General features: G+C 50.8%; 7 protein-coding genes across 10 annotated transcripts; 2 read left to right on the forward strand and 5 right to left on the reverse strand.

Moving 5' to 3' along the window:
• The first annotated feature begins 495 nt into the window (after positions 1–495).
• Positions 496–2,759, forward strand: NCU06111 (GTPase Ras2p). The gene has a single exon (XM_954880.2). It carries the CDS (start codon positions 1,142–1,144, stop codon positions 2,093–2,095), a length of 954 nt encoding a protein of 317 aa, XP_959973.1. The 5' UTR covers positions 496–1,141; the 3' UTR covers positions 2,096–2,759.
• On the reverse strand, positions 2,434–5,111 carry NCU06110 (thiazole biosynthetic enzyme). Of its 4 annotated transcripts, none has more exons than XM_011396938.1 (4): positions 4,513–5,111; positions 4,412–4,430; positions 3,124–4,082; positions 2,434–3,058 (listed from the first exon to the last, which is right to left on the reverse strand). In XM_011396938.1, the coding sequence occupies exons 3-4, from the start codon at positions 4,058–4,060 to the stop codon at positions 2,961–2,963; spliced, it is 1,035 nt and encodes a 344-aa protein (XP_011395240.1). In that variant the 5' UTR covers positions 4,061–4,082; positions 4,412–4,430; positions 4,513–5,111; the 3' UTR covers positions 2,434–2,960. The 4 variants fall into 4 exon arrangements, with proteins under 4 accessions (XP_011395240.1, XP_011395239.1, XP_011395242.1 ...); XM_011396937.1 differs by having other exon boundaries at positions 2,688–3,058; positions 3,124–4,437; positions 4,513–4,638; positions 4,692–4,874; XM_011396940.1 differs by having other exon boundaries at positions 2,688–3,058; positions 4,412–4,437; positions 4,513–4,675.
• Positions 5,112–7,972: 2,861 nt separating this feature from the next.
• On the reverse strand, positions 7,973–12,409 carry NCU06109 (hypothetical protein; the record flags this gene model as incomplete). Its single annotated transcript, XM_954878.3, has 6 exons — positions 7,973–8,556; positions 8,662–8,722; positions 8,797–8,930; positions 8,995–11,261; positions 11,366–12,200; positions 12,274–12,409. The coding sequence occupies 6 exons, from the start codon at positions 12,407–12,409 to the stop codon at positions 7,973–7,975; spliced, it is 4,017 nt and encodes a 1,338-aa protein (XP_959971.2).
• Positions 12,410–14,065: 1,656 nt separating this feature from the next.
• Positions 14,066–16,495, reverse strand: NCU06108 (UPF0135 protein). The gene is made up of 4 exons (XM_954877.3): positions 16,375–16,495; positions 16,063–16,317; positions 14,624–15,994; positions 14,066–14,408 (listed from the first exon to the last, which is right to left on the reverse strand). The coding sequence occupies exons 2-3, from the start codon at positions 16,269–16,271 to the stop codon at positions 15,127–15,129; spliced, it is 1,077 nt and encodes a 358-aa protein (XP_959970.2). The 5' UTR covers positions 16,272–16,317; positions 16,375–16,495; the 3' UTR covers positions 14,066–14,408; positions 14,624–15,126.
• A 176-nt stretch (positions 16,496–16,671) lies between these two features.
• On the forward strand, positions 16,672–17,939 carry NCU06107 (hypothetical protein). Its single transcript, XM_954876.2, has 2 exons — positions 16,672–16,899; positions 17,343–17,939. The coding sequence occupies exons 1-2, from the start codon at positions 16,800–16,802 to the stop codon at positions 17,585–17,587; spliced, it is 345 nt and encodes a 114-aa protein (XP_959969.1). The 5' UTR covers positions 16,672–16,799; the 3' UTR covers positions 17,588–17,939.
• Positions 17,940–18,124: 185 nt separating this feature from the next.
• On the reverse strand, positions 18,125–20,442 carry NCU06106 (hypothetical protein; the record flags this gene model as incomplete). Its single annotated transcript, XM_954875.3, has 6 exons — positions 18,125–18,222; positions 18,278–18,563; positions 18,825–19,280; positions 19,345–19,809; positions 19,866–19,989; positions 20,045–20,442. The coding sequence occupies 6 exons, from the start codon at positions 20,440–20,442 to the stop codon at positions 18,125–18,127; spliced, it is 1,827 nt and encodes a 608-aa protein (XP_959968.3).
• Positions 20,443–21,252: 810 nt separating this feature from the next.
• On the reverse strand, positions 21,253–24,348 carry NCU06105 (ADP-ribosylation factor-binding protein GGA1). Its single transcript, XM_954874.3, has 4 exons — positions 23,223–24,348; positions 22,473–23,160; positions 21,908–22,410; positions 21,253–21,790 (listed from the first exon to the last, which is right to left on the reverse strand). The coding sequence occupies exons 1-4, from the start codon at positions 23,766–23,768 to the stop codon at positions 21,584–21,586; spliced, it is 1,944 nt and encodes a 647-aa protein (XP_959967.1). The 5' UTR covers positions 23,769–24,348; the 3' UTR covers positions 21,253–21,583.
• Between the last annotated feature and the right edge of the window lie 187 nt (positions 24,349–24,535).

Here is a 24,535-nt window from a genome sequence, read left to right on the forward strand (position 1 = left end):
TACAGTGGGCAGCATCCAATTCCTGTGGGCAAGATGAAATGTGGGTATCGGTCCAAATTCAAATTCAGTGAACCCCGGAAGGAAGTACGAATTGGTTGCAGAATACGGCGCATCTGCCCGGACTCTTCCTCTGCCCATTGATAATGATACGAGTCCATTCATCATCTCCCGTCCTGTTTTGCGTCTTGCGAGCTGATCTCTCACTTTTTACCATTTTCAACGCCCCTCTTTTTTTTTTTTGGTTTGGTGTTCTTCTGTGAAGAAAAACAAAGCAGCAAAAACATCATCACAACCCATTTTGGCCAAGCAAACCACTTCTCCCTTGCAACGAAGCCAGCGCACGCATCAACTCGACAAGAAATACTGGACTAAGACGCACGCACGCTCGTTCGTTCGTTCGTTCGTTCGTTCGCTCATTGTTTGCTTCTCGACGGCACCGCACCGCACTGCAGTTGCTACAACCACCATATCGGACTAAAAGCAACCTTCTTTTTTTTTTTTTTTTTTTTTTTTTTTTTTTCTTCACAAGTTCCTTTTGCGGTCTGCTTAGCTCTCGGCCTAACTTCGCCCCACACTCTCTCGCTTCCTGGTTTTCCGTCAAACGTGACGTCGAACCAAACTTTCTTTTGTGACGACGCCGCTCGCCCTAGAGGTCCAAAAGAAAAAAAGAAAGAAGGAAAAGAAAAGGAGGGATCCCACCTTGCTTCACATCACCACCTCTCACCAGGAACAAGGTCCGATCATCGCCTTTGTGCGCCCACCCCTCCTTTTTAGGCTCGACCCAAACTTTGTTCATCTTGCAACCCACCTCGACCCAACCGACCGACCCCTCTCTTATACGAAGCTGTCCTCGTCTGTCATCAAATATCTTTCAAATTGCTCCCCCAAATTCCTTCTATTTCTGACCCTCCTTTCGGAACCTTATCTAAGGACAAGCCAACCTGTCCATTTCCTATCCAATCGCCATAATATCGAAGCCGGCACAGCACCCCCTTTTTTCCAGTTCCGTTGAAATATCACCTAACGGGAAAGGCTTTTCCTCCCCAGCTAGTTACGACAACCAAATATCACCAAAAAAGGGCAATTGCGTTCTCAACCGAAATTCAAACCAAACCACATTCAAGATTCGAGAGGAAGGACAATGCCATCCCAAAATCCCCGTAGTCACGGGCACTCGGCCTCAACCGGCTCCGCCAAAACCGGCGGCGCCTCCATTTCCTCCCCCACACAAGGAGGCACCCGACAATCCCAACAGCCCCCCGTCCCCATCTCCATCACCATCTGCGGCGACGGCGGCTGCGGTAAATCCTCCATCACGCTCCGTCTCGTGCGTTCGCAATGGACAGAAGACTACGACCCAACCATCGAAGACAGCTACAGCATCACGCGCCGCATCGACGGCGTCACCTACCACTTGTCTCTGACCGACACGGCCGGCCAGGAAGAGTACCGCGGCATGTGGGCCTCATCCAACCTGGGAGCCGACGCCTTCTTGATGGTGTACGACATCACGAGCCGCGACAGCCTCGACGCGCTGCAGTATTTCAACGATCTGATCGACATGGAGGCCGAGACGCGGGCGGATAACGCAGCGCGGGCTCGCCGGGCCGGGTTATCGCCGGCGCAGATTTCAGGGAGCATGTCGAATCGGTATGCGACTGGGTCCAACATGGGTGGTGGAGCAGGGTCGGGGGCCAAGGCTGTCCCTCCGGTGAAGATTGTGGCGGGCAATAAGTGCGATTTGTCGGAGAATCGGGTAATCCCCGCGGCTACGGGCTTGGAGTGGGCGAGGGCGAGGGGGTGCGGCTTCATGGAGACGAGCGCAAGGCTGGAGGTCAACATTGAGGAGACGTTTGCGCTGATTGTGAGGAGGGTGGTGGAGCAGAGGAGGTTGGCCGAGTTGGGCATCACGGGCGTGGATCAGGAGGCGGCCGAGGAGTTGTTGGGGAGCAGTCGGGGAAGGACGAAGCCGTTGAGTCCGTTGCCGAGCAAGGATGGGAAGGAGAGGGGTATGGATGAGAAGGATGGGAATGGTGGATGGAGGAGAAAGAGGGGCAGGGCAACCAAGTTGTTGAAGTCGTTGAGGTGCTGGTAAGACCAGAAGGACCGGAAGGAAATGAGTTGTTAGCACGAGTGGGAGGGCTCAGGTTGGCTTGGCTTCGTTCACGCTGTTAATGCTTCTTTTCTTTCTCTGTTGCTGCTGCTGCTGCTGCTAGGCGAAAGTTGATGGATATCGGGTTGTATACCTTGGGGCTGGACCTTGGCTCACCCGCCTTGATTCATGGGAATCGGACTTTTTGCTACTACTGGAAAGGAGGACTGGGATCGGAGTCGTGGAGCAGGAGTTTATTGGTCGGTCGGCAATGTCTTCTTTCTGTTCCTTTCTTTTTTCCGCTGCAGGCGACTCAAAAAGGGAGAGATACCAAACGATGGGACTTACGTACCAGTTTATCAACCTTACTACTACTATGTTATGTCTTCTTGCATTCCCTCGATATCTTGTCGCTTTTCCCAGGCCTGTACTTGTGTTGCTTGACCTTGTCATGCACTGTTGAAGCTCTCTTGTCCACGACGCGACATCGCAGCCGTCAAGCTGAGCAGAAGGATGACCGTTGATGATTTGGGGTCCGGCAGGACATTGTTACATTTTCAATGCCATATCCTCTCCACCGCCCCAGAGGTCACTTCTGCGCGACTTGCAAAAGCAAAGGTTTATTTGTTCCTGCTTCACGGGATTTTCGGACATAAAAGATGACAAGATGACTTAAGAGGTGCGTCAAGACGATTTTGGACTTTAAACGGCTATCTTAAGCATAAAGAGACCAACAGAAGGGACTGTACGTTCAAGAATTCATTGGATCCAAATGGACACGAACAAAGTTTAAACTCAAAAGATTCAACAAATTGCATGCATAAATCCTCCCCCATTTTAGTTACTACTTCCAACGTCTTGAACAGGCTTAGCACTTGTCGTTCTGAGCCTTGCGGAGGTCGAAGACGCGAATGGCCTCGTGGGCAGCCTTGACACCGCTGAGAGCCATGGCTCCGAAGGTAGGTCCTGTGGTTGGCCAGGGTTAGCATATGCAACTCAGATCAACTGAAGTAGGGGATAGTTCAACATACCCATGCGGTTGGCACCGTCAATCTCCGACAACTCCATACCGCCAACGATCAGACCCGGGACGATCTCGCGAGTGTTGTTGACAATAGCATCCTCGGCGGATTGCATATCGAGCCCGCGCATGCCGTTCAGGCGCTCCATCTGCTTCATGCTGACCAAACGCTTGACGGAGAAGGCACCAAAAGGACCATCGTGGCCCGTGGTGCTGATGATAACTGGGGCGTTGATGGTGTTGGGGTCCATGCAGCTCTGATCATCGTGATGCATTGACACGAGGGTCCAGTTGGTCACCACACCGGCAATCCTCACCTTGGCCTCGTCCTCGGCCTCGCCATCATCCGATGACGACGAAGACTCGGCGTGGTGCTTCCTGGTGATCAAGTCCTCGACGGTCGTGGCATTGAACAGCTTGACGTTGGGCCTCTGCAAGACCTTGCTCAGCACAGTCGAAGTGAACAGAGCGGCATGCTTGACCACCACGTAGTCACCCTCATCTTCATACGGCACGCCAACCTCGTCCAGGAAGACGTCGGCAGGCTTGCGCATCACCATGGCACTGAAGAGCTGTCCGCCCAACCAAGCGCCACCTCCCGGGGCGACGCCTGCTTCGACGATAGTGATGCGCAGGTCGGGCCGCAGGGTGGACAAGACGTAGGCGGCCGAGAGACCGCAAGAGCCGGCACCGACAATGACAATGTCGGTCTCGGCGTGGGCGTCCAGGTCAGCGAAGTAGCGGCGGGTCATGGCGCGCGAAACGGTAGATTCGCGAATGGGGGAAAAGGTGAAGGCGTCAGTGCCGAGGGTGGGCATGAGCTCCAGAAGAGGCTTGGACAAGCCCCTGGCATCACGCTCGACGGGAGCATCGTTCCTGCCTACGGCCTTGAGACCGACGTTGACAAGAGTGGGGACGCTCTGCGGCTCGAGAACAGAGGGAGACATGGTGATGATGGATCAGAGTTATCTGGGAATGTTAGAATGACTGTACGGGAGAAGGGGGGAGCGGGGGAGGAAAGTTGAAGCATGATCCTTTCGCTGGTATTATCCAGATCAAGTTCGTCGCCGTATATTCTCAGCCTGTACTTCTCCCCTGGGTACAGGTGCTAGAAGCGACCTAATACCCAGGACAGAAGTTGGCACCGGCTCATGCATTCAGATAGTTACCTCTGAAAGTATGTTTGAACGTGATCGAATCATGGTATAATCAACCAGCCGATGGGGAGTTCATGGCTTCAGCTCCTCCTGGAACGATGGTTTGTGGCCATCTTGGTGGAGGAGGTGGGTGGTCTGTACCCTGGTGTTGAGAGTCTGTCTGCTTGCTTGAGGGTGTTAGTATATCAACACCATGGGGGAGAGGAGACAGATGAAGCCCGAACAAGCTTGGTGATACTTGCGTGTTGGTATTTATTGCTGGTAGTCCTTGGAACGAAGACAGAGGTTGTTCGTTGATTCTGACGATGGGAAGAAGATGGGAAAGAATGGAAGAGAAGAGGCAGACTTTGTGTAGGGGAGCTGTTGCCCTTTTTATCGTTACTTGAGGCAAGTAAGGTAAGCGAGGTGGGTGCACATGTACCTACGCGACTCCCCTCCTACTCCCGGTTCAGTTCGAGCTGCATCCCGTCCCCTCTCCCCCTCGCTTGCATCCTTTTGCCCCTCTTGCCCCTCTTTCTTTTCCAACACTGCATCGTACACACTGACGGGAAGTATGCGGTTATCTGAACATGCCACACCTTCCATCATCCCATGCATCCTCACCACGAATGGTTATTTCGCCTTCCTGTTCCCCTCCTTTGCCCAAGTTTCACGGCATCGGCGATCCTCCGATCATGACCCAATGTCAGCCCGAGACTATCAAATCGTTTTCAGTTGTCGAAGCTATCAATATAGTTACCCCTCTTCATCTTGTCCGTGTCCAACATTAGAGGTTCGCTTGTTATCTCGATCCTCGACAGTGCGCGGCTTACAGACATCAATGCGTGGGCCGAACACCCCACTCTTCGGTGTCGGATGGACTCGCTGATGGCGTGAACATGAGGAAAGCAAAAATGAATGAACCGGCTAACTACGCTCAGCTACGGTACAACAGCAATTGAGGTCGCAATTTCAAGCAAGAGCTGCAGCTCGCTAATGATAGCGTTGGATGGGTGGTAGCACCGTTAACGCGGGACAAAGTCCGACACCTTGCCGACGCCGAGAACATTAACGGCCCGAACGTTCCCTTCCCCTTCTTGGCTACTACCCGTACTACGCCCCCACTTTTTTGGACCTCGTAGAACTCGCACCCCCTAAAGTGGGTGCTCACGGGTAATACGGCCACACCAGTAAAACGGCCACGTACATCTTGAACCTCAATATATTATAACGATTTTGAGTTTCCTATAATCCTCTCTCTTTATACTACCACAACGTCGTATCGCATTAGGGATAATCGCTGTCAATATGGAGGCACGTTTGCAACGAGCGGTCGCTTTTTATTACGATAATCCCGACGTCCCCGTCACCCATTTGTGCAAGACATTTGAAGTCCCCCGCAAGCAACTCTACAATTACATTAAAGGGATCCCAACTAAGAAGGGTACGCCCGTACTATACAAGTAAAAGCTTACTCTAGTTAATAAGAAGGTTCTATATAACTATATCGACCGTTTCGATAGAATTAACCTCGCTGTACGACCGTTGTATATTAAGGATATTGCAGATCTACTACTTCGAAGTAAGGCTCCTAAATCGGCCGACTCTAACAACGAAGAAATACCCCGCATTAGTATTAATTGGGCAATACGGTTTATTAAGCGCTACGAATATTCTAAAGTTAGGCAAAAGAAAATAGATAGTACCCAGAAAGATAATAAGGATATAAATAAGGTAAGTCCGTTATATTAATATTATTTATATAGGTAACGATTAATAAATAGTATAATAAGTAATAGTATACTTCGAGAAGCTCTATTAAATTATTTTATTAGAAGGCTTTATACCGTCGGATATATAGAATATAAATAAGACTAGTTTCTGTATTGGTATAGGTAAAGACTAGCTTGTTATTATAAAGCGGAAGCGAACCTACTACTTTGCTATCCCCGAGAATTGTAAATTAGTAATGTGTATTGAAGCTATTGCTGCTAATAGAGAGTACTGCCTGGGCTTTATTATCCTTACCGGTCAACTTCATATAGCCAATTAGTATCGGGTTAAAGAATTGGACCTACGAATACAGATTGCTACTGTATCTACTAGGTATTTAAATGACTAGCTGTTTTTTGAATAGTTAAAGTATTAGGATGAACATTCAAGAAAGCGCTAAAAGGCAAAGAAGAGGTTATTAATACTTAATAGCTACGGGTTATACTATATTCGGTAAAATAATTTAGTACTTTACTCTCCTGTTTATTATACTAATTTCTAATATTATAATTATAATAGGGAGTTTCTATAGTACTATAACGATAATAATATTGTTATCTTTAGCTTACCTCCCTACCTTACCTATTTATTATAGCTATTCAATATAGTAGTCTTTTAACTATTTAAATACTATTATACCTAAGTATTTGATATACTTGTACGTAATAGTTGTATAGATATTATTAAACTAGAGTTCTTATTTATTATTGAGAGTATAAGAAAGAAGGTATTTAAATTCATAATAATACGGTTAATATTTAAAAAAATTAGTATATAGCTATTTCAACCCCATATAGTACTAGGTCCGTTGCAAGACCGCATTGCCCGCCGTATACTAATCCTACTACCCGAATTAGCTATACCCTCAATACTATTCAAGATGCCTAATAACCTTCGTTAAATAAATAAAGTAGCTACCTAACTATATAATATTATTGAAAATAAGGATAAATTATCCCTATCCTTCAAAAGGATAGTGTTGAGTTTTGTAAAGGGAGGGGAGGTGGCTATAGCTGAATTAGTGTAAGTTAAGTGTGATTTGGGTAAAACCCGGTATATTAAAGTAATATACCAATACCGTAGAGTATATAAAAATCGATCTATATAAGCTGGGGGGATACTGAAAGTATCTGACGGCCGGGCTATAGTACTTAAGCGGGCCGATGATGATATTCGTACTGCCTATAAGAAGGTTAATAAAGCGAACCAATAAGCTTAAAATAAGGCTAAAAAGAACGGTTTTGAAGTAGCAAAGCTAGTTAGAAAGTGGCGCCGTAAGAAGAAGCTTCGGCTATTTAAAGTATTCAAACCTGGGCATAGAACCCATGGGATTCAGCCGTATTAATTTAATATACCCTCGATTTTACACATATGTGGCCGTTTTACTGGTGTGGCCGTATTACCCGTGAGCACCTACTTTAGGGGGTGCGAGTTCTACGAGGTCCAAAAAAGTGGGGGCGTAGTACGGGTAGAACTAGAACTAGTATACACGGAACTACCCGCCGACCACAGGGAGCAAGCAAAAAGACTCACGAAAAGATGGTAGGTAGGCATTACGGTCCTACACTACACTACTAACAAGCAGCATCATTACATGATAACATCACAGCCAGACGTTAACTTTTACCCACATACATTTTTCCTTTCTCGTCATGTTTTCCATACAGCCGTTAATGTATCCCCACAATTCTACTATCCATCCATCCATGACTAACACGCTTGCTGTGTCTGCATGGTCCCTCGCTTCGCCTCACTTCTTAATAACGGAAACAGGAAACTCCCTCATCTCCGGCTCATTACAACATTATTGATATATCCGCGGACCAAATATTGGGAAAACCCTCACATCCATTGAACCGTTGTATTTCGGTGTGGGGGTGAGTGTGCCAGTCGTGACTCAAGCGGGGCAGATCGACCTCAATAGCTCTTCCGCCGGTTTTTGCACAAGTCTCAACTGAGCAGAACCATTACGATGTATCCAAATAATCCAAGGACCACCCCAGCAGTAGCATGCCTGGCCTTCATGATCAAGCCAGGAGCTCCAGCTAAAACAGGACCATAGCCTGCTCCGGCCGCCGTTGTCGGGCGAAACGGGACAGCTGTATTAGTTACTACCACCGGATCGGGCTCCGGTGTCGACGCCGGAGTCATGGCGGGCCTATGTGAGTCACCAGTCAACACTCCTCCCTCTCCTGACCCCGGCGCTCCTGGCACTCCCGGTGGAGAGCCAGAAGGAGTAGGATCGTCAAGAGGAGGGTGAGGACCGTAAGTATATCCTGCTGGGGCATACTCATTACCACCGTTACCGGGTGTGGGAGGATCGGTATGAATCGGGACAATAACCGGTGGTGTTTCCGATACCGATACCGCCGGCCCTGGGTACCCGCCCCCAACTCCAACAAGAGTTGACGTCGTACATTCCGACTCGCTACCAACACTTGCTGCCGGTCCTGTTGGTCGAGTCGCAATGGTGGTTGGGTTCAGCGCCGATAACCAGACCTCGGAAGAAGGACGGCCAACACCCGGGTCCATCACTGTTACCGTTGAGGTGGCGTCTGGTTCGCCGTATGAACTGCATGCATGGCAAGGGCCTCCCGGTGTGTGACCGGGAACTGTTCCAGTGTACATTGATGTCGTACAGGTGCTGCATGGCTGGAACGTGACGGTTACGGTAGGCTCAGTGGCCGTTGTGCACGACGTCTATATGGGACAAGGTCAGTCAGTTTACACTCGCACGTTCTTGTTCTGTATCGGTCGGTGATGCTGCAACTTACCCTAGTGACAGTGAAGGGATCATCAGACGAGGCAGGTGTTCCCATGATGCATGGGTAGCATGGGAAGTTTGTTGCTGAGGTCTTGCAAATGGACCGGGACATGGTGGCAGTTGTTGAAGTGGTTGTTATCGTGACTGATACCACTGGTTGTCAGTATCAATCACTTAGAAAGACCTCTTTGGGATCATGTGAACTTACCCGTTGCCCCCTCAGGACAGACCTCGATCTCCTCAATCATGTATATGATCTCGACACCAATCCACCTATCACAACCTACCGGAGTTGCGGTCGGGAACGGACTAGTAACATCAGATCCTGAGGATATCGGGGAGCCGGTCCCAACACCACCCGATCCAGCACCAGTCGACACGGACGAAGAACTACCTCTTGTGTTCGTCCCGTTCACTGCAGCAGAAGACGGAAAGACTGCTAGTGTTGTCCCGGATACTGAACCACTGCCATTCCCTGTTCCGCCACCGGCTTGCCCTGTGGATACAGCAGAGCCTGGGTGAGTGTTGGCTGGATCTCGTGTCAAAGTCCACCCAGAGGGAAGGCCGGGCAGAGTAGTAGCTGATGCAGAACCAGATACAGATGTAGCTGTCAATGAATCCCCAGAAGATCCTGATCCAGATACGGATGACCCCGAGCTCAACGATGACAGACTCATCGAGGGTGCACTAGACGCAGTATTACTGACAGGCTGTTCACTACTAATGGGCCCTGAGGGACTCAACGTGAGTGAGCCACCCGCTCCTGAACCGCCATTGGAAGGATTGCCCGTGCCTGTCGCCCCGGGAGCTTGTGCAGACCCACTTGCTGAACCAGAATTACCACTTCCGCTACCATTGCCGTTGCTACTCCCACCGCCAGCTGAGATGCTGCTTGCGCCTATAGTCGCAGTACCCGATCCTGAAGCAGGGACCGGCGTAGCAGTGGCAGTGCTCAGTGAACCTGCTCCTGAGGATGAGCCAGGATGCCCTGTTGTCTGACTACCGGGCAAGGATGACACAGTTCTTCCCGAGTAGGTGAAGGTGGCGGTTTGGTTACTGAATGGCGGGCGAGAAGACGAAGGTTGGGATGCTGACCCAGATCCTGCTCCTGCTCCAGCTCCGGCTCCAGCTCCAGATGATGGGCTTGCAGAGAATGGGTCTCCTGAGGCTGTTTGAGTATCCGCGCTGGTGCTGGACAAATATCGTCCAGAGTTTGTCGCAGTCATTTGGCTACTGGACGGCGGCACTGCTCCCGGATTACCACTCGTGTCAGGTCCCTCTGTATCAGGCTCTCCACTGGCGCTGGGAATAACCGTCACTGTCGATTGAGGAGCCGTATTCGAGCCCGAACCTAAACTGGATGGAGATGATCCTTCAGGTTGAGAAGACGATGATCCCGGATTACCGCCACCGTTACCACCACCAGCACCACCACTAACACCGGACGACGGCTGCACACTACTTTGAGCGGATGGTTGAGCTGTCACCGTCACCTGTCCTCGAGAGGCGCTGAGTTGACTACTAGACACGCCAGGCGAATCCGACAACGACCCAGACCCCGAAGAGCCTGGGATGCCCGACAACGAACCTCCTCCTGGTGACTGGGAAGACACAATCGGCTGATCGGTCGGCTGCGCCGTCACCGTGACCGGCGATGCTCCCGACTGTGGACCAGAAGAGGAAGGAGAGCTTGGAGGCCCCCTGGAGGTAGTGCCAGATCCAGATGCTGATCCCACAGGAGAACTGCTCGCGGATCCCGTACCAAGATCAGCCGTAGCTGTCTCCGGTGAGGAGGGCGCATCACTATTATTGGGTCGACCAGAGCCGGAAGCAGTGACGGTGACGGGCCCACTTGATCCGCTGAGCGCCGAATCGCCGCTTGACTGAGCCAATGGGGCCGAAGAAGAATTGCCTGCCTGCGAGGGTATCGAAGACGGAGGGGGAGAGCCGCTGAGAGATGGAGGGAAAGCTGTGACGGTGACGGGTCCTGATACGGGCTGTGATGACGGCGAACCCAAACTCTGTGGTGAAGTCCCGTTAGCGGACTGGGCGGGCGGAAGAACTGTGACGGTGACTGGACCTGAACCGGATGGCGATGGTGATAGTGAACCACCAGAGTTGGACGGAGATGATGGCTCGACGGTGACCGTTCTGGGTGGTGATCCTGATGGATCCTCTGACGGGAATACAGTCACCGTTGGAGGAGGACGGGGAGGTTCAAGCGGCGAGGTACCGTTGCCGTAAGATATACTCGAGCTGCTGCTAGGAGACGTAACTGAGGAGGGCGCAGGCAAAGGAGTAACGGTAACTGTTGGTGGAACACTCGATGGTGAGCTGGGACTGGAGGGAAACACAGTCACGGTGATGGGATCTGTTTCCGGCCCGGTGGAACTAGGAGTGGTCGAGGTATCGATAAAGGTAAGATTTGCCGTCACGCTGCTTGAAGGGAGCGATGCCGTGACTGTGACAACGGGCCTAGAGAAGGTTGAGTTTGCAGGCAGTGAAGTGCTCAGAGCGATTGTACTGCTGACTTGTTAGGATTCTTCCGCTGATTCTTTCGCTGTTCTGACACTACATACCTCGAGTTTGACGAGATTGTCGAACTTGGTGCGTGGCTGGTAGTCGTCGACGCAGTGTTGTTGTCTTTGGGACGACATACTCCGGGGCTGATCATGCCATAGATGCACTTACACGATGCCGAGCAAAGACTCTCGGGAGTGCCATTTGCTTTGCCCTCGTCGCACTGCTCGTGGAACTTGGTGTCCGTGACATTGTTTCCGCACCCAACGGGAGTTGCTCCACGCGCAATTATGTACGGAATGCCCACGGTGCCGTCAGCAAACTCCTGCTGCCCCGGACCGGAAGCGTTCACGGCCACAGCCAGCGCGTTGAAGCCACCGGACCCGTCCCGAGGATAGTCCGAGAACACCTCATGGACACTGCAGTTCCAGTCGCTTGCTATGCCGTCGTTCAGCGAGTTCATGACGTTGGACGTGGCCACAAGATGGGCGTCGTTCAGACACGGGTGACTGAGGTTGCCCCGGACCTGGAAATTTCCAATCTCGGACAGAGACTGGACAGTCATCTGGCTGGAGTTACTCTGATAATAGCACGAGAGCGAGAAGTACATGCCTGTGCCATCCTTGTTGCCGAGGGTGACGTGGCTAATGGCGTCCTTCATCATGGCGTATGCACCGGGAAGTCCGAACCATTTGGCGTGAAAGGAAGGGTCGGTGCCGATAAGGATCATGTTTCCCGTCACGGCCGGAGACCATTCCTTTTTTGTGTCATCTAGGAACTTGATGGTGTTGAGACTGGTGTTGCAGAGGCAGTCGGGGACGATGATGGCTTTGTACTTGGCAAAATCTTCCGTGGTCATGTTGTACCATTCTGCTTCATCTTTGCAGACGTGGGCTATTTTTTTTTTGTCAATGTCTTTTCTTCTGAGTGTTGAAAGGCCCGTCTGATGCTAGCTTGCCTCACTCACCTGATAGTCCCAGTTTGACGGTCTCATTGTACTCCGAGTATTTCAGGCCATGCATATACGGGAACAAGACATCTTGAGCCAATGTAATGCTTGCCAGACTGGCTAGAGCCGGATAAATGATATGGGCGAGCCTCATCGGGATTTATTGGCGAAAGTTTGGTAGTAATTCTGGGGCCTAGGAAAAGGAAGATTGCGTGGGATAGATACGTCTATCAATTTTACTGACAGCACGTCTGAAAACGAGCCAGTGAACTCCCGGAGGAAAGGCCAAAAGAACGAGAGAAGGGCAAGGCCAAATGAAGTTAAGTGCCAAAGAAAAAACACGTTTCTAGCCAAACAGAAGAAGATGATGATAGGGATGAGAGATCTTGCTATTTGAGCAAAAGCAATGCGTCCACTGAAGCATAAGATTAATGAGAGTCAAGGTAACCATGGGGTTCTGGGATCTCCATGAAAGCAGGCCCAGGGGTAGTTGAGGTTTCGACATCTTTTACCTTGCTGACGTTCTCACCATTCCCCGGGATCTGGAGTGAAGCAGTTTATCTCACCCACTGTCGGCGCCGGTGGACTAAACTGCTGCACTGACAACAACACGGTCTGTATCAGGCAATATCGTGTAGCACATTCCGATACATGACAAGGCAAAGTAGGTGTAACTGTGATTGTCGCCGAGGAGAGGCAGAGGCAAATCAGACACACCGAACGAGCTTGTCTGCAACGTTGGCCATGTGACAAAAACCACGAGATATAGTATGAAGAAAACGTTTATGCTTGCTCTATTGTTACCAATACTATGTATTCTGCACAGCTGTCTTGTTGTTTCAACTGTCTGCAGACCTCGGTAGTGCTATGTTTTGGATAAAGTCACCAACTAAGAAAAACCTGAAATGCCTACAGGTAGGTAGAGGTAGGTACCCGACTCTAGCGATCCATCATCATCAGCCGTTCAAGATCTAAAACACAATTGATTATTATGTATGAGATTCTCCGTGGGCTTTGAGGCACTCCCAGATCTCATGTTGTGAAGCGTGGGCGTCAAAACACAAAAAGCGGAAAAATTACGCAAGATCATCAGCCGCAGCAGCGATACTACCGTTTGGCTGACTTCTACGAGCTACATCGATAGGTAGTAGGTGGGCTTTCCCTCCGCATATCAAGTACCTTCGTAGTCAGCCAGTCAGCCCGGTCTGACATGGTCGTCTTCACTTTCCCTGGTTAGCATAGGGGTGACGGACAGCCATCTATCTAGCGTTACACAAATTGGACGTTAGACATACAGATCGATGTCAACCCAGTCAGTCAGTCAGACAGATATATACATACCAGCAACGTGTATCAAGAAGGGGGAAAATAAAAAAAAAGAAAACAGCCAGGATTCAGGAACCAAGTGCGTGCGACACACATTTGTCTTGGAGTGCAATTTTATCTCTGTCCTACCTACCTTAATCTACTTCTCTTTTCACGCTTTTCACCCTCTCGCTGTAAGTCGTATGCTCAACAGGCAATTTTTTTTTTTTTTTTTTTTCAATTTCCCCCTTCCCCCAGGCTGGTACCTACCTACTAGAGCAGAGGCAAGATCTGGAGAAAAAAGAAAAAAAAAAAAAAAAAAAAAAAAAAAACATCAGATCAGTTCAGCGACCGACAAATATGGACGGATGGGCATGTGTGGATAGTGGCGGGGCCAAGAGAAAAGTGTCTTGAACTCTCAAGTGTTTATGAATCTCAGCTGACAAAGTGTTGGAAGCAAGCACCCGTTCAGCGTTCATAGGCAGCGCAGAGAGGAGACAACCCGCGGAGAATGATGCGTCATACTAGTTCCACATCTCTGCATCTTCATTTGAATATCCCGAAGTTGGTAAAGTCAGTGTGATGATCGAGAGTGATATTATTGGCATTGTTCGGCCCGTTGAGAGTTTGGGAGTCTTGACGCCGGCGTGTTTTGGTTTCAGCTCTCTCTCTCTCTCGTGTCCGTGAGTCTGATTGATGACTGAAGAAAGACCTCGGATATCGGCGATAGCGGGATTGGAAGGGAAGAAATTGCAGTACTAGGCTGGAGGAGTAAGTAACCGAACTCTATGATGTCAAGCCCATTTTAGGAAGACACGGTTTCAAAAATTGGGAGAGTGAGGAGAGAGCTAACGGCAAAGCGAAAGGAGTCAGCAGGTTGTTGCCGTGAAAATGGCCGGTGGTTGAGTGGGCAGCCTGTAAGTAGGTACCTACACTGCACCTTACTTGACTCGACGGACCAACAAATTGAAGGAACTCGAAAGAAGCTGGATAGTGCAATAACCGGAAGTACACTTCCCAAAGATTTGTGAAGAGGGCTAGTAGAGCGTTTGATTTTACTTACCGTACTCAAGCACGAGGGTCACTAACAGATGGACTGCTGGATACAACTAACTAGCCTAGCCGGCCCTCGCTCTTTTCTGCCTTTAATATTCGACCGTAGTTCACCGCACTGCAGCGAGAACGGAAAGAAGACCGGAGCCCATGCCCCGGGAGTATCTGCCAAGGTGTCGGGTGCTTGCCCGATCAAGAGATTATGTGGATGAGTACAGTACCACCATCTAGATCATATGTGCAGGAAGGTAGGAACGACGAGATCTGCTTTTGGTCTCCTCCTGTGGGAACCCAAACCCGGCAGCTATGCCAGGGGAAATGAAGTGCTCAACAACGGGAGGTCCAGGTGATACACAGATCCAGCACTCTTCACTTTCGTACAGTGCCTCCCAATCCACAGCTAGACCAGGCGTCATCACTGTACCATATCCCCATTGTCCAGTGACAGTGACCGCAACAGTCAAATTCCGTCGGGCCATTCAATTTTCACCACCTGTTCTAGGTGACGTCTGTCTACTCCGAGTCCTTTCCAAAAGCCCAAGCGGGCATCTTCCTAACATCCCAAATCTCAAACGGATCCGCATCCTCCTCGCTGACCAAGACCTCAGGGTGCTTAACGCCCTCCTTCTCCAACTGAGCCTGCAACTGTGGCTGCAGCCTCTTCTTCAAAAACTTCCTCTCGCTGTTGCTGTGAAACACGGTCATGACCACTTTCCCCTTCATGGTTAGCGCCAACGCATAGTGATGCGTCATCTCGCCGGTAACAATCATATCGGCGTCGCAGTTCTTGAGCACGTCGGCCCCGCTTCCCGCACAGATGCCCACGCTCCTGATGGTTGTGACCTTCTTGTCCTTGGGTGCGGCAATCATGATGTGGTTTAGCCCGCCGAGGCCCTCGGCGTAGGCCTTGATAATGTTGCCGAGGTAGACGGGGTGGCCGAGCTCGACGAGGCGGCCGTAGCCGGAGTTGAAGAAGGCCGGGGGCAAGGAGGCGGTGATGGAGCTCGAGATGGGCTGGCAGATGCTTCGCTTGGTCTCGACGCCGTGGCCGTCGAGCATGTCGGCTAGCCAGTCGTTCATGCCGCCGGGCGCGGCATCGACGGCCGTGTGAGGCGAGTAGACGGCGATGTTGGCCTGAGCGAGCTGCAGGAGGATGCGCTGCTGAGGGTCGGCGAGGGTGACGGACTTGAGGCCGCGGAAGATGAAGGGGTGGTATGAGACGATGACGGAGGCGCGCTTGCGGATGGCTTCCTCGGCGACGGCCACGGTGAGGTCGTTAGTCAAGAGGACGGTTTGCGGGACGTCTTGGCCGGCAACGGCAATGTTCTCTTGGAGGAGGCCAACATTGTCCCAGGCCTTGTCGGCGAGTTGCTCGGGATAGCTGGTTGCGGTCAGTATCAGGCATGAAGATCAGGTAGGTCAATGGAACTTGAAGTCAAAAGCACTTACAGCGCCCGCATGGCGGCAACTACCCGCTTGGTGAACTGGGGGCTTTCGAGGGTTGAGGTCATTGTGATGGTGGGGTTATTGTTTTTGTTTTGACAATAGCTTCTTCTAAAATATCCCGGGAGAAGAATTGATGGTTTGTATGGAAGTGCGAGAGGCTTGGTAGATATTCTGGAAGTGATCCGGATAGGGATCTTGAAGACTGCACTCATGAGTGTGCCCCGGGCAAGTGTTGTTGATGCTCAGGAAATTATCAAGCTGTAGTTTTGTCAGCGGGATTCACTAGAGAATAGAAGAAAATCAGGTATATATCACTTTTCGTGTTCAAATCCAACCAACATGCATCTGATTTTCACTCAAACCTTTTTGTCCTCGTCATTCATCCAAGTGAAGTGTTTGTTTACAACTGAACCCGGAATCGAATGAAGAGCTCCAGGTGGGGGAAGGTGAAGCTCCCTCCCGAGTTCGAACCTTGCAAAGCTCCCCATCTCTCCGCTGTCAACCCTAACCCTTAGTGTACTGCAGTAAAAGCTCCAAACATGCCAAGACCTTCGATTCGCGGGGCATCTTTTTCTCACTCTCACTTCAGGTTGCTGGTCCCTGTCAATTATTCATCGATTTTGTCTTTCTCCCCATCCACTCAATCTTTGGCAACGCCATTCCGAAACAACACGGATCTCCAAATACCACTTCCTCGTACATCAGACATCAGGAATACCACCATACTACAATACACAAAAATGGCCGACAACCAAGAACCAGCAATAACCGAGGACTTCCTCTCCGCCGCCCTCAAGACGCGGCTCAATGCCACTCACGTGGAAGTAACGGACATGTCGGGTACGTACATGCATTTCACGGCATTACATTTTCTGTTTTCTTTCCCAGTCCGTTGTTTAGGTACACTGCATAACCGTTCGTCCGGTTCCCTCCTGTTTCCCGACTTCGATATGCTGCACACAAACACACACATACATATCGAGCACCTACCTACCTACCTCTACTACTTACCTACTTACCTTCCCGCACCCTTGCCCTGACGTCATGTCACGGATGGTGGTCCGGAGTCCGGAAGCTCAATGAACAATCTGATGATCTGATAAGATCTTTGCCATTCCCTCCCTCCCCCAACCACACACACCGTTACCACCCTCCCTCACATTTCTGCTTACTTCCCTCCATCAACCCATACCATCCCTTCGGCCCCCGCCCCCGCCCCCCCAAAGAATCAAGTACATATACTAAATTAAGCCCCCACCTCCCTCTTTTCCAACAAAATAAAGGCGGTTGCGGCGCCTCCTTCACCTCTCTCATCGTCTCTCCGGACTTTGTCGGCAAGAACTCGCTCAAGCGGCACCGGCTCGTCAACGCCGCGCTCAAGGAGGAAATTGCGCGGATTCACGCGTGGAGCGCAAAGTGCCAGACCCCCGACGAGTACGCAAAAGAAAAGGCGGCGACGGGCGGGAACGACGGCCCGCCCATGGACGGGACGAATGCTCAGGGCAAGGTGGAGGGTGTGACCGAGTGATGTGATGTGAAAGGATGGAAAGAAAGGGGAAGGGGAAGGGGAAGGAAAGAGAACGAAGTGAGGTGGCAGTAGTCCAGAAGGAAAATCTTGCTGTAGTGGGTGGTGTACCTGGATGGGCATGAAAACAGCGCGTATTGCTCCAAAAAGGGCGGCGTGTAGTAGTCTCGTGGGAGACTTCTGAATCAAGGGTGGGAGATAGGAAGGAATGACAGCAGGAAACGAACCATGGCGATACAATGCAATGTGCAAATCCTTGCTGGGTGTATTACGTTTCTGCCTGTTATGGGACTTGATCCGCGCTGTACCTAGGACGAGAGAAAGAAAATGGAATCTGATCGGTGTATACCTACTCGACACTCGCCTGCCCTCCATTTCTCTACGAACCATTACATTCCGGCGTGGACAATTACACCTGCTCGATACTTGCTCCCTCACCTGAAGCCGAATCGTCTGTCTTCTCTTTGTTCCTCCGCCACAGAAGCCAACTCCACCGATTTAAGTTTATCATCGAGGCGAAAAGTCCTCCTATCCGTTCCATCATTGTCCATATCCATGAACCGCCTCCACATATCTGATGCTGATGGAAAAGACCATGTCGAAATCCTCCCCTTGTTGCTCCAGACCTGGTAGAGAATCTTGATGGGGAGTCAGACTTTGTTCGTCTGTCTCTGAGCGCAGGCCGTTTCCGACCATCTCTTCCCCCACCCAAAACGTCGTTTCCGTTGGCCGTGGACGAACATTCCCTCATCCTACCATGGTCATCAGTCGTTTGCCATGGGTTCGTTGAGGGCGGCCTATTAAACAATTCACTGGTATATCTATCAATCCGGTTTCCCATATTCTTAGCCATTTTCATGCCCCAGCGGGTCTGGAGGACAAATATGACCATGAAAAAAGGGATGCAAACCGCTATGAGAGTGACAGGAAAGCGCCAGTCATCGACCGATATCTCGAGAGTGGTGATACCAAAAACGGACTGAGATCGAGTTAGTAGCGAACCTTTTTCTTGAAATGCATAGCAACACAAGTCAGGGTGAAAAAACAGGCCTTCTTTTTTTCTGTCAAAGATAGGGTGCAAGGTACAGGTTGGGTAAAGAGAAAAGCGGGCAAGGGGGCGTAGGTATATATATGGTAGTGAATACAACGCAGGCTGGGAATGACGGACACTCGGCACATTGTATGATAAGAGGGGAGAGTGAGGAATCAGAAGAATACGAAAAAATGGAAGCTTACTCACAGTTACAAAAGTTAAAGGCAGAAAGAGCATCGACACCATGGTAAGGATCTTGATGTTGTCTCCCTGCTCAATGGCCCTTCTGGACTCCTTGACGCTGCTCCCGCTAAACAACTGTTCCCTCAGCGACGAAATCTCGTCTCGTGTTTTTTCGTTCCTCTTCCGCACCATCTCCAGGTTTTTCACTTCCCTATCCAACTCCTGTCTAAGAACTCCCATGCATTTAGCATAATCTTGACCATCACTCGTGTTTGGGTATGGGTGCGCCCAAAGCTTCTCATTTTTCCCTTCCCAGAATTCTTGGGTGAACGTCTCTTTGTAGGCTGACACCATCGAGTCGATCCCTACATTGATCACACCGAGAGTGTTGTATGCCCAAAAGTAACGACGGGAATACGAAAAGTTTTCGTCTTCAAACAGAAGGCCGTCCCGAAGTTCAGAGTTGAACATGAATTGGCTCTATGAACAAGTATGTTAGGTTAGTGGTGAGTCTGGTATATTGCTCAAGCGACAGAGTTCTTACTGGCGGTGTGATAAGCTTTGTCACCTCGTCGTTGATCTGGCTGTATCTTGTAACGGCATCATGGTACTCAAGAGCCAAGCTATCCAGAAATGCAAGTGGGCCATTGCATAACGGCCGTTTTGATCCCTCGCTCCTCATCGTGTGCTCGTCATCAGGGAAGCATTGGATACTGAGAAGTTGCCATGGTGCCGATGTGTCAAAAATAACATGGTCCTTGATATCTCTTTTCTTCACCCGTGCCCGGTACTTTTTGATTGGATCACCGCCCAGTGATAATGCCAAGATTGAGCTGCACTCTGCGATGTCGACATGGTCGGGCCATTTTCGGTCGGCTGGACGTCTATCATAACGTTGCCACGGCGCAGGGGTGCACTTGTTCTCATTGACAACAGTATAGTACTTGAAGACGAAGAAGAATGACCTGTGCCTTAGCGGGTTGGATTCGGTAGTTCGATCCATATAAGCCTAGATTGGTATGTTCTGTTAGATCGACGAGTTAATTGAATGATGGTATCACGCACTTTGGTCTTTCCGTTATTTCCTTCACTGGAAATGAGGTGCTGGAATAGCTCGTCCATATCGAAGTGTTTCCGCATGGTCATATGGACTGCTCCGAGCACGAGAGGGGGGACCTCTTGAAGAATACTTGATCCCGTCAACAAGAGTGTTCAAAATTCCGCAATAGCAAATACACACTCACGTTATTCTTCCGACCGCCTTCCCGTTTATGTTCACCTCTTTGAGGGTGTCCCAGACGCTACTGACGCTGAGGACTTGTTGAGGGTCGTCTCCGTTCTTTTTGTGTTTGGGCTCGGGCATGCACTTCTGATCACCACTCCCGGGTATCTCGTATACCTCGTATGTGGCATTCTTGTATGTGCCGTCACGTCTTTCTTCCCATGGTTCCAAAGATTGTTGTGGGGCACTAATATACTCATCCCCACGCCGAACCTGTAGGATTTCTTCCAAAGCCCAGTTGGTACTATTGAGTGATGTCAGATGGGTTCTCAAATCTTGCTCCGTAAAAGACTCTTGCTCGATTGGCTTGGCGGTGCAGAAGGAATGGCTCCGCAGATCATCACCATCGTTGTCGGTCATTGTGGGCGTCTGAGATGCTCTGTCGTTGGAAGGCGCTTGAGTTGAAAAGTTATATGGTCTCGAGCTATGCAGCTCGTTCGTTTGATGTTAATAACGATTGGAACCGAATGTGCACTAAGAAAGATTGTCGTGGGAGAAAGTCGAGCCCCTAGGCGGCGTAGACGGGGTGCTGTCGTGGATACGTGAGCGTTCAATCCCACTGCTACTTGGGAGAACAGTAGGGGAGTTGAGATTGAGTGTCAGTTCATGAAGGAGCCGAAGATTCGCGATATATAGTTCGTGGTGTAGTTTCATGGCTTTGAGCAGTTCATCCGGATTGTTAGAGGGTTTCATAATGAGTGTGCAAATTACAAAGTAATGGATGAGGGGAGTTTCAATCAGAGACAGACCGGGACGAGGATCAGTTGGGGCAACCATGCTTCAAAGCTCGTGCTTTTCGAAAACTGATCGCTCATCGATATCCTACCACTAATGTAAGCTGAATATCGTGGATAAGTGTGTACTCCGTTTGATGGACGACGATAATCTGACAGGGCCTTGCAAATGCCACAAAATAATGAATGAACAAGGGCGAAAAGGTTCGTGATAGCCCGCCGTAGAGACGTCGAGTAAAGAGAAATGTTCAGCCGGATTTCTAGGAGCGGAGAATAAGGTGGCTGGAGGTCGTGCTTCTGGAACACTTGTCAATGAGAGAATGGGGAGTCTTGTTCGTCTCAAAATGAGAAACCCCCAGAAAGATGAGAAGTGAGAAGTGATGGGAAGTGGCAACTACGAACCTTGACCCAGCTGGTAAGTACGACTCCTGTGAGGTGAAGTGACTGAGGTTGCCTGCAATATGTCGGTCGCATATCAGAGGAAAGAGGCATGAAGTATGAGGTAGTAAGTAGGTAGCCATCCACCGAACGAAAGGGACAGACAAGCTACCTGTGGCTAATATGTCCTTCGTCTCCTTTCTTTGATCCAGCCGAACAACTCCCAGTAAACAGAAAAGTCGACCGCAGCGATATTCTTGTTGTTCTTGCCGGTCATCGGATCACTACATATTAATTGGCTCTGTACTACTATGAATGAATTTTGAACGTAAACATGCACGCAACCCTGTTCTCATTCTTGTGGCCCTCGTTCTTACCAAAGTTCCTGCTTATGCCACACTGAACTCGGGAATCTCACCCATCTCGGCCTTTGCTTCCGCTCCAACCTTGTATGATACCCTCCACCTGAGTTTCACGCTCTCTACCTTCCTGGTCTTGTCCGCCGTATACCATACGTTGACTGACTGGGTAATGCCCCGGCTCTGCTTGGGGGTAAGAGTCCGTCCTGTTTGAGGCTGAAGTTGCAATTCGTATCCCTGTTCAAGCATCACAATTAGCATCTCGCTTGAGGGCTTTCTACAACTGACGAAGGCACATAACGTAGCCCAAAACATTTTTGGTCAAAGTGCCAAGGGTCAGATTAGTGAGCTTACCTTGGTGACAGCCAACTGGAAATGCACCTCGGTGATGGGTTGCGCTGTGTTGTTGCTAAAAGCAAATTGCATAGAAATGGCTGGAGATGGGCCATTGGACAGAGATCTGACAGCCACCATGTCGACCTTGAGCGCAGTGTTAGAAACAACGGCTCTGTGCTCCTTAGGCTGGGCGGGTGTCGCCTCAGGAGGCAGTGCCGAGGAGAAAGACCACTCGTCATCGTCATTACCGGTAGCAGCTGGTGCTGGCGCTGGCGCCGGGGTAGATGAAGAGGAGAGAGAGGCTAGAGCAGCAAATGGGTCGTTGGACGCTGTTGACGACGCAGCTGGCGCGGAAAAAGCGGATGCTGTATACGCGGGAGGCTTGGGGGTGCTTGATTGAGAAGCAACTGGTGATGCGAATGAGTTGAAATTGTTGAAAGAGGATGGGCCAGGTTGAGGGGAGGGGCCCCGTGCGGTGCTGTTCTGCGTGGTGGATGAGAGCAGTGCCGGTCCAGGAATGTCTGTGGTGATCTGTTAGCAACATTCTCTTTGACTCTTGCACGGAAAGCAGCGAGTGACATACTCGTATTGGCACCGAACCCGAGGGCAATGCCACCTCCTTGACCATAAGAGCTGGTTTCACCCAGCGACAGGCCAAGCAAGTCGTTGTCGAGGCTGTTTCCTCCCTGGGGTGCGGACTGGCTGGTCGAGTCCCCCCCGCTTGGCTCAGCATCAAAATCAATGAGCGACAGCTCTTGCGCCGCACTCTTGCCAGCACCACTTCCACTGCCGTTGCTTGTGCTTGCAACTGGCGCGCCACTTGCCAATGCCTTGGCACCCTCTATATCGCCCTTCTTCAGCAACCTATATCTCTCCACAGTTCGGTGTATGCTGTCGTTGATTTCGAGAAGTTTTGCGACTGCTTCATGGTCGTCTGATTCTTCCTCGCACATCTTCTGGATCTTTGGTTGGGCGCTAGACAGGGCGGCTGCGAGCTCGGAAAACACATCGCCATCCACGATCTTGTCGCCGGGTTGAAAGGCTTCTAACCGCTCCTCGAGAAGTCTCGCTTTTTGTTGGATTTTGCCCACGTCCTCGGCCGCCTTGGCGCGGTAATCCACCTTGGATCTCGTGTCATAGCCAGCCATGACCTTCATGAGTCGATTAGCCTCCTGGAGGTCCTCGGGAGTACCTCGACGGATAAGCTCCTGCAGCTTGGCGGACTGCGCCTCGCGTTCCTCCTCTTCCATTTCCTCGACAGATTTTAGGTTCTGTGACAGATAGGTTAGACACGCTTCAACAATGACCCATGGAATCGGGACGGAACACTTACATCACTCGGGTTAAGCACAGCAGCATCCTCCCTTCTGACTTCCGGGAAGGTGTACCCCTTGTAGCTCAGCAAGCGGTGCATGTCCCTGATGAAGCCCAAGTCCTCTTTATATCTGCTCGTTTCGCAAATCGTACAGCGCCACTCCTCAATGGCTTCGAGGATCTTGAGCTGGACACGGGTGGGGCGAATCGGGGGCCGCTCGGGAAAGCGGCGTACCAGCTCATTGAGAAACTCCTTTGTGCTGATCTGGAGGTGGAAGGGGTAGCCGCAGTTCTTGACGCAGATGTCGAGCAGGTTGAGGGCCAGCAGCGAAACGTTGGGGTTGCGGTTGTTTATGTAGTTGACGATGGCCACGGCGGCCTCTCGAGGGGCGGAACCCTTCTTGGAGTTGATCAAGTCGGCGATCTCGAGGTTCAGGGCCAAGTTGGGTTCGTAGTTGTCGGGACTGCAGGCGGCCGTGATGAAGCGCTGAAGCTGGGACGGGGCCGGGCGGCCCATCTCGGCCCACCGGTCGCGCGTGGCATAGCGGGCAGACGCCGCCTCCATGTTGCCGGCGTTCTCGGGGAGTCGGGACGTGTTGAGTGGTGGATGAGGAGACTGACGAGACTGAAGAGACCGAGGAGGTATTGGGGCCAGATTGCGCAGCTTGGCGGGAGTCGCCTGGATAGGTAGGTAATGGATGGCGGCAACCAGGACCCAACCAAGCCTTTGGTCGGTCAAGCTCTAGTGTAGTCTAGAGGAGTTGTGTGCTAGAGGTAAGGTAGGTACCTAGTGAAGCTCCCCCTCTTCCCGGTAAGCCGTTGGGATTATTACCAAGTATGGTGAGTAGAGGTATGGTATGGTACTACTACAGTTTGATACTTCGTTATACACCCAGAGACTGGACTATGATTCGATCCGAACTTCTGTACCTAGAGGTAACGGGAATGTGTCCACCTGGATCGCTGGCTGATGGAAGGAGGAGAGGCCTACTGCTGCTAGGGGACGGGAGCTTACACGGCTAGGTCAGGTCGTGGACCCCTCTCAGTGCTCTGGACGGACGGGTTGGGCTTGGGCCTGCGCTGTTGCCTGCCGTTGAGGTTGTTGGGGCGCAAGGAAAAATGGAGCCGCACATCGGTACGTTGCGAGACTGCGTTACAAGAATACTATCTTTGTGGATGAATAATACACTGCAATTTCAATCCACAGCACCTCGACAAGCGCCTCCAGCATGGTGTAAGCGCGGCAGACGCTTGCGAATCGAGCATCTTCCGCAGCAACAATCGGTGAGTTGCATGAATCCGGGGAAGACGTCAATCATGGACATCCTCAGC

This window comes from Neurospora crassa, linkage group VII (assembly GCF_000182925.2).
Source record: "Neurospora crassa OR74A linkage group VII, whole genome shotgun sequence".
Taxonomy (NCBI): Eukaryota; Fungi; Ascomycota; class Sordariomycetes; order Sordariales; family Sordariaceae; genus Neurospora; species Neurospora crassa.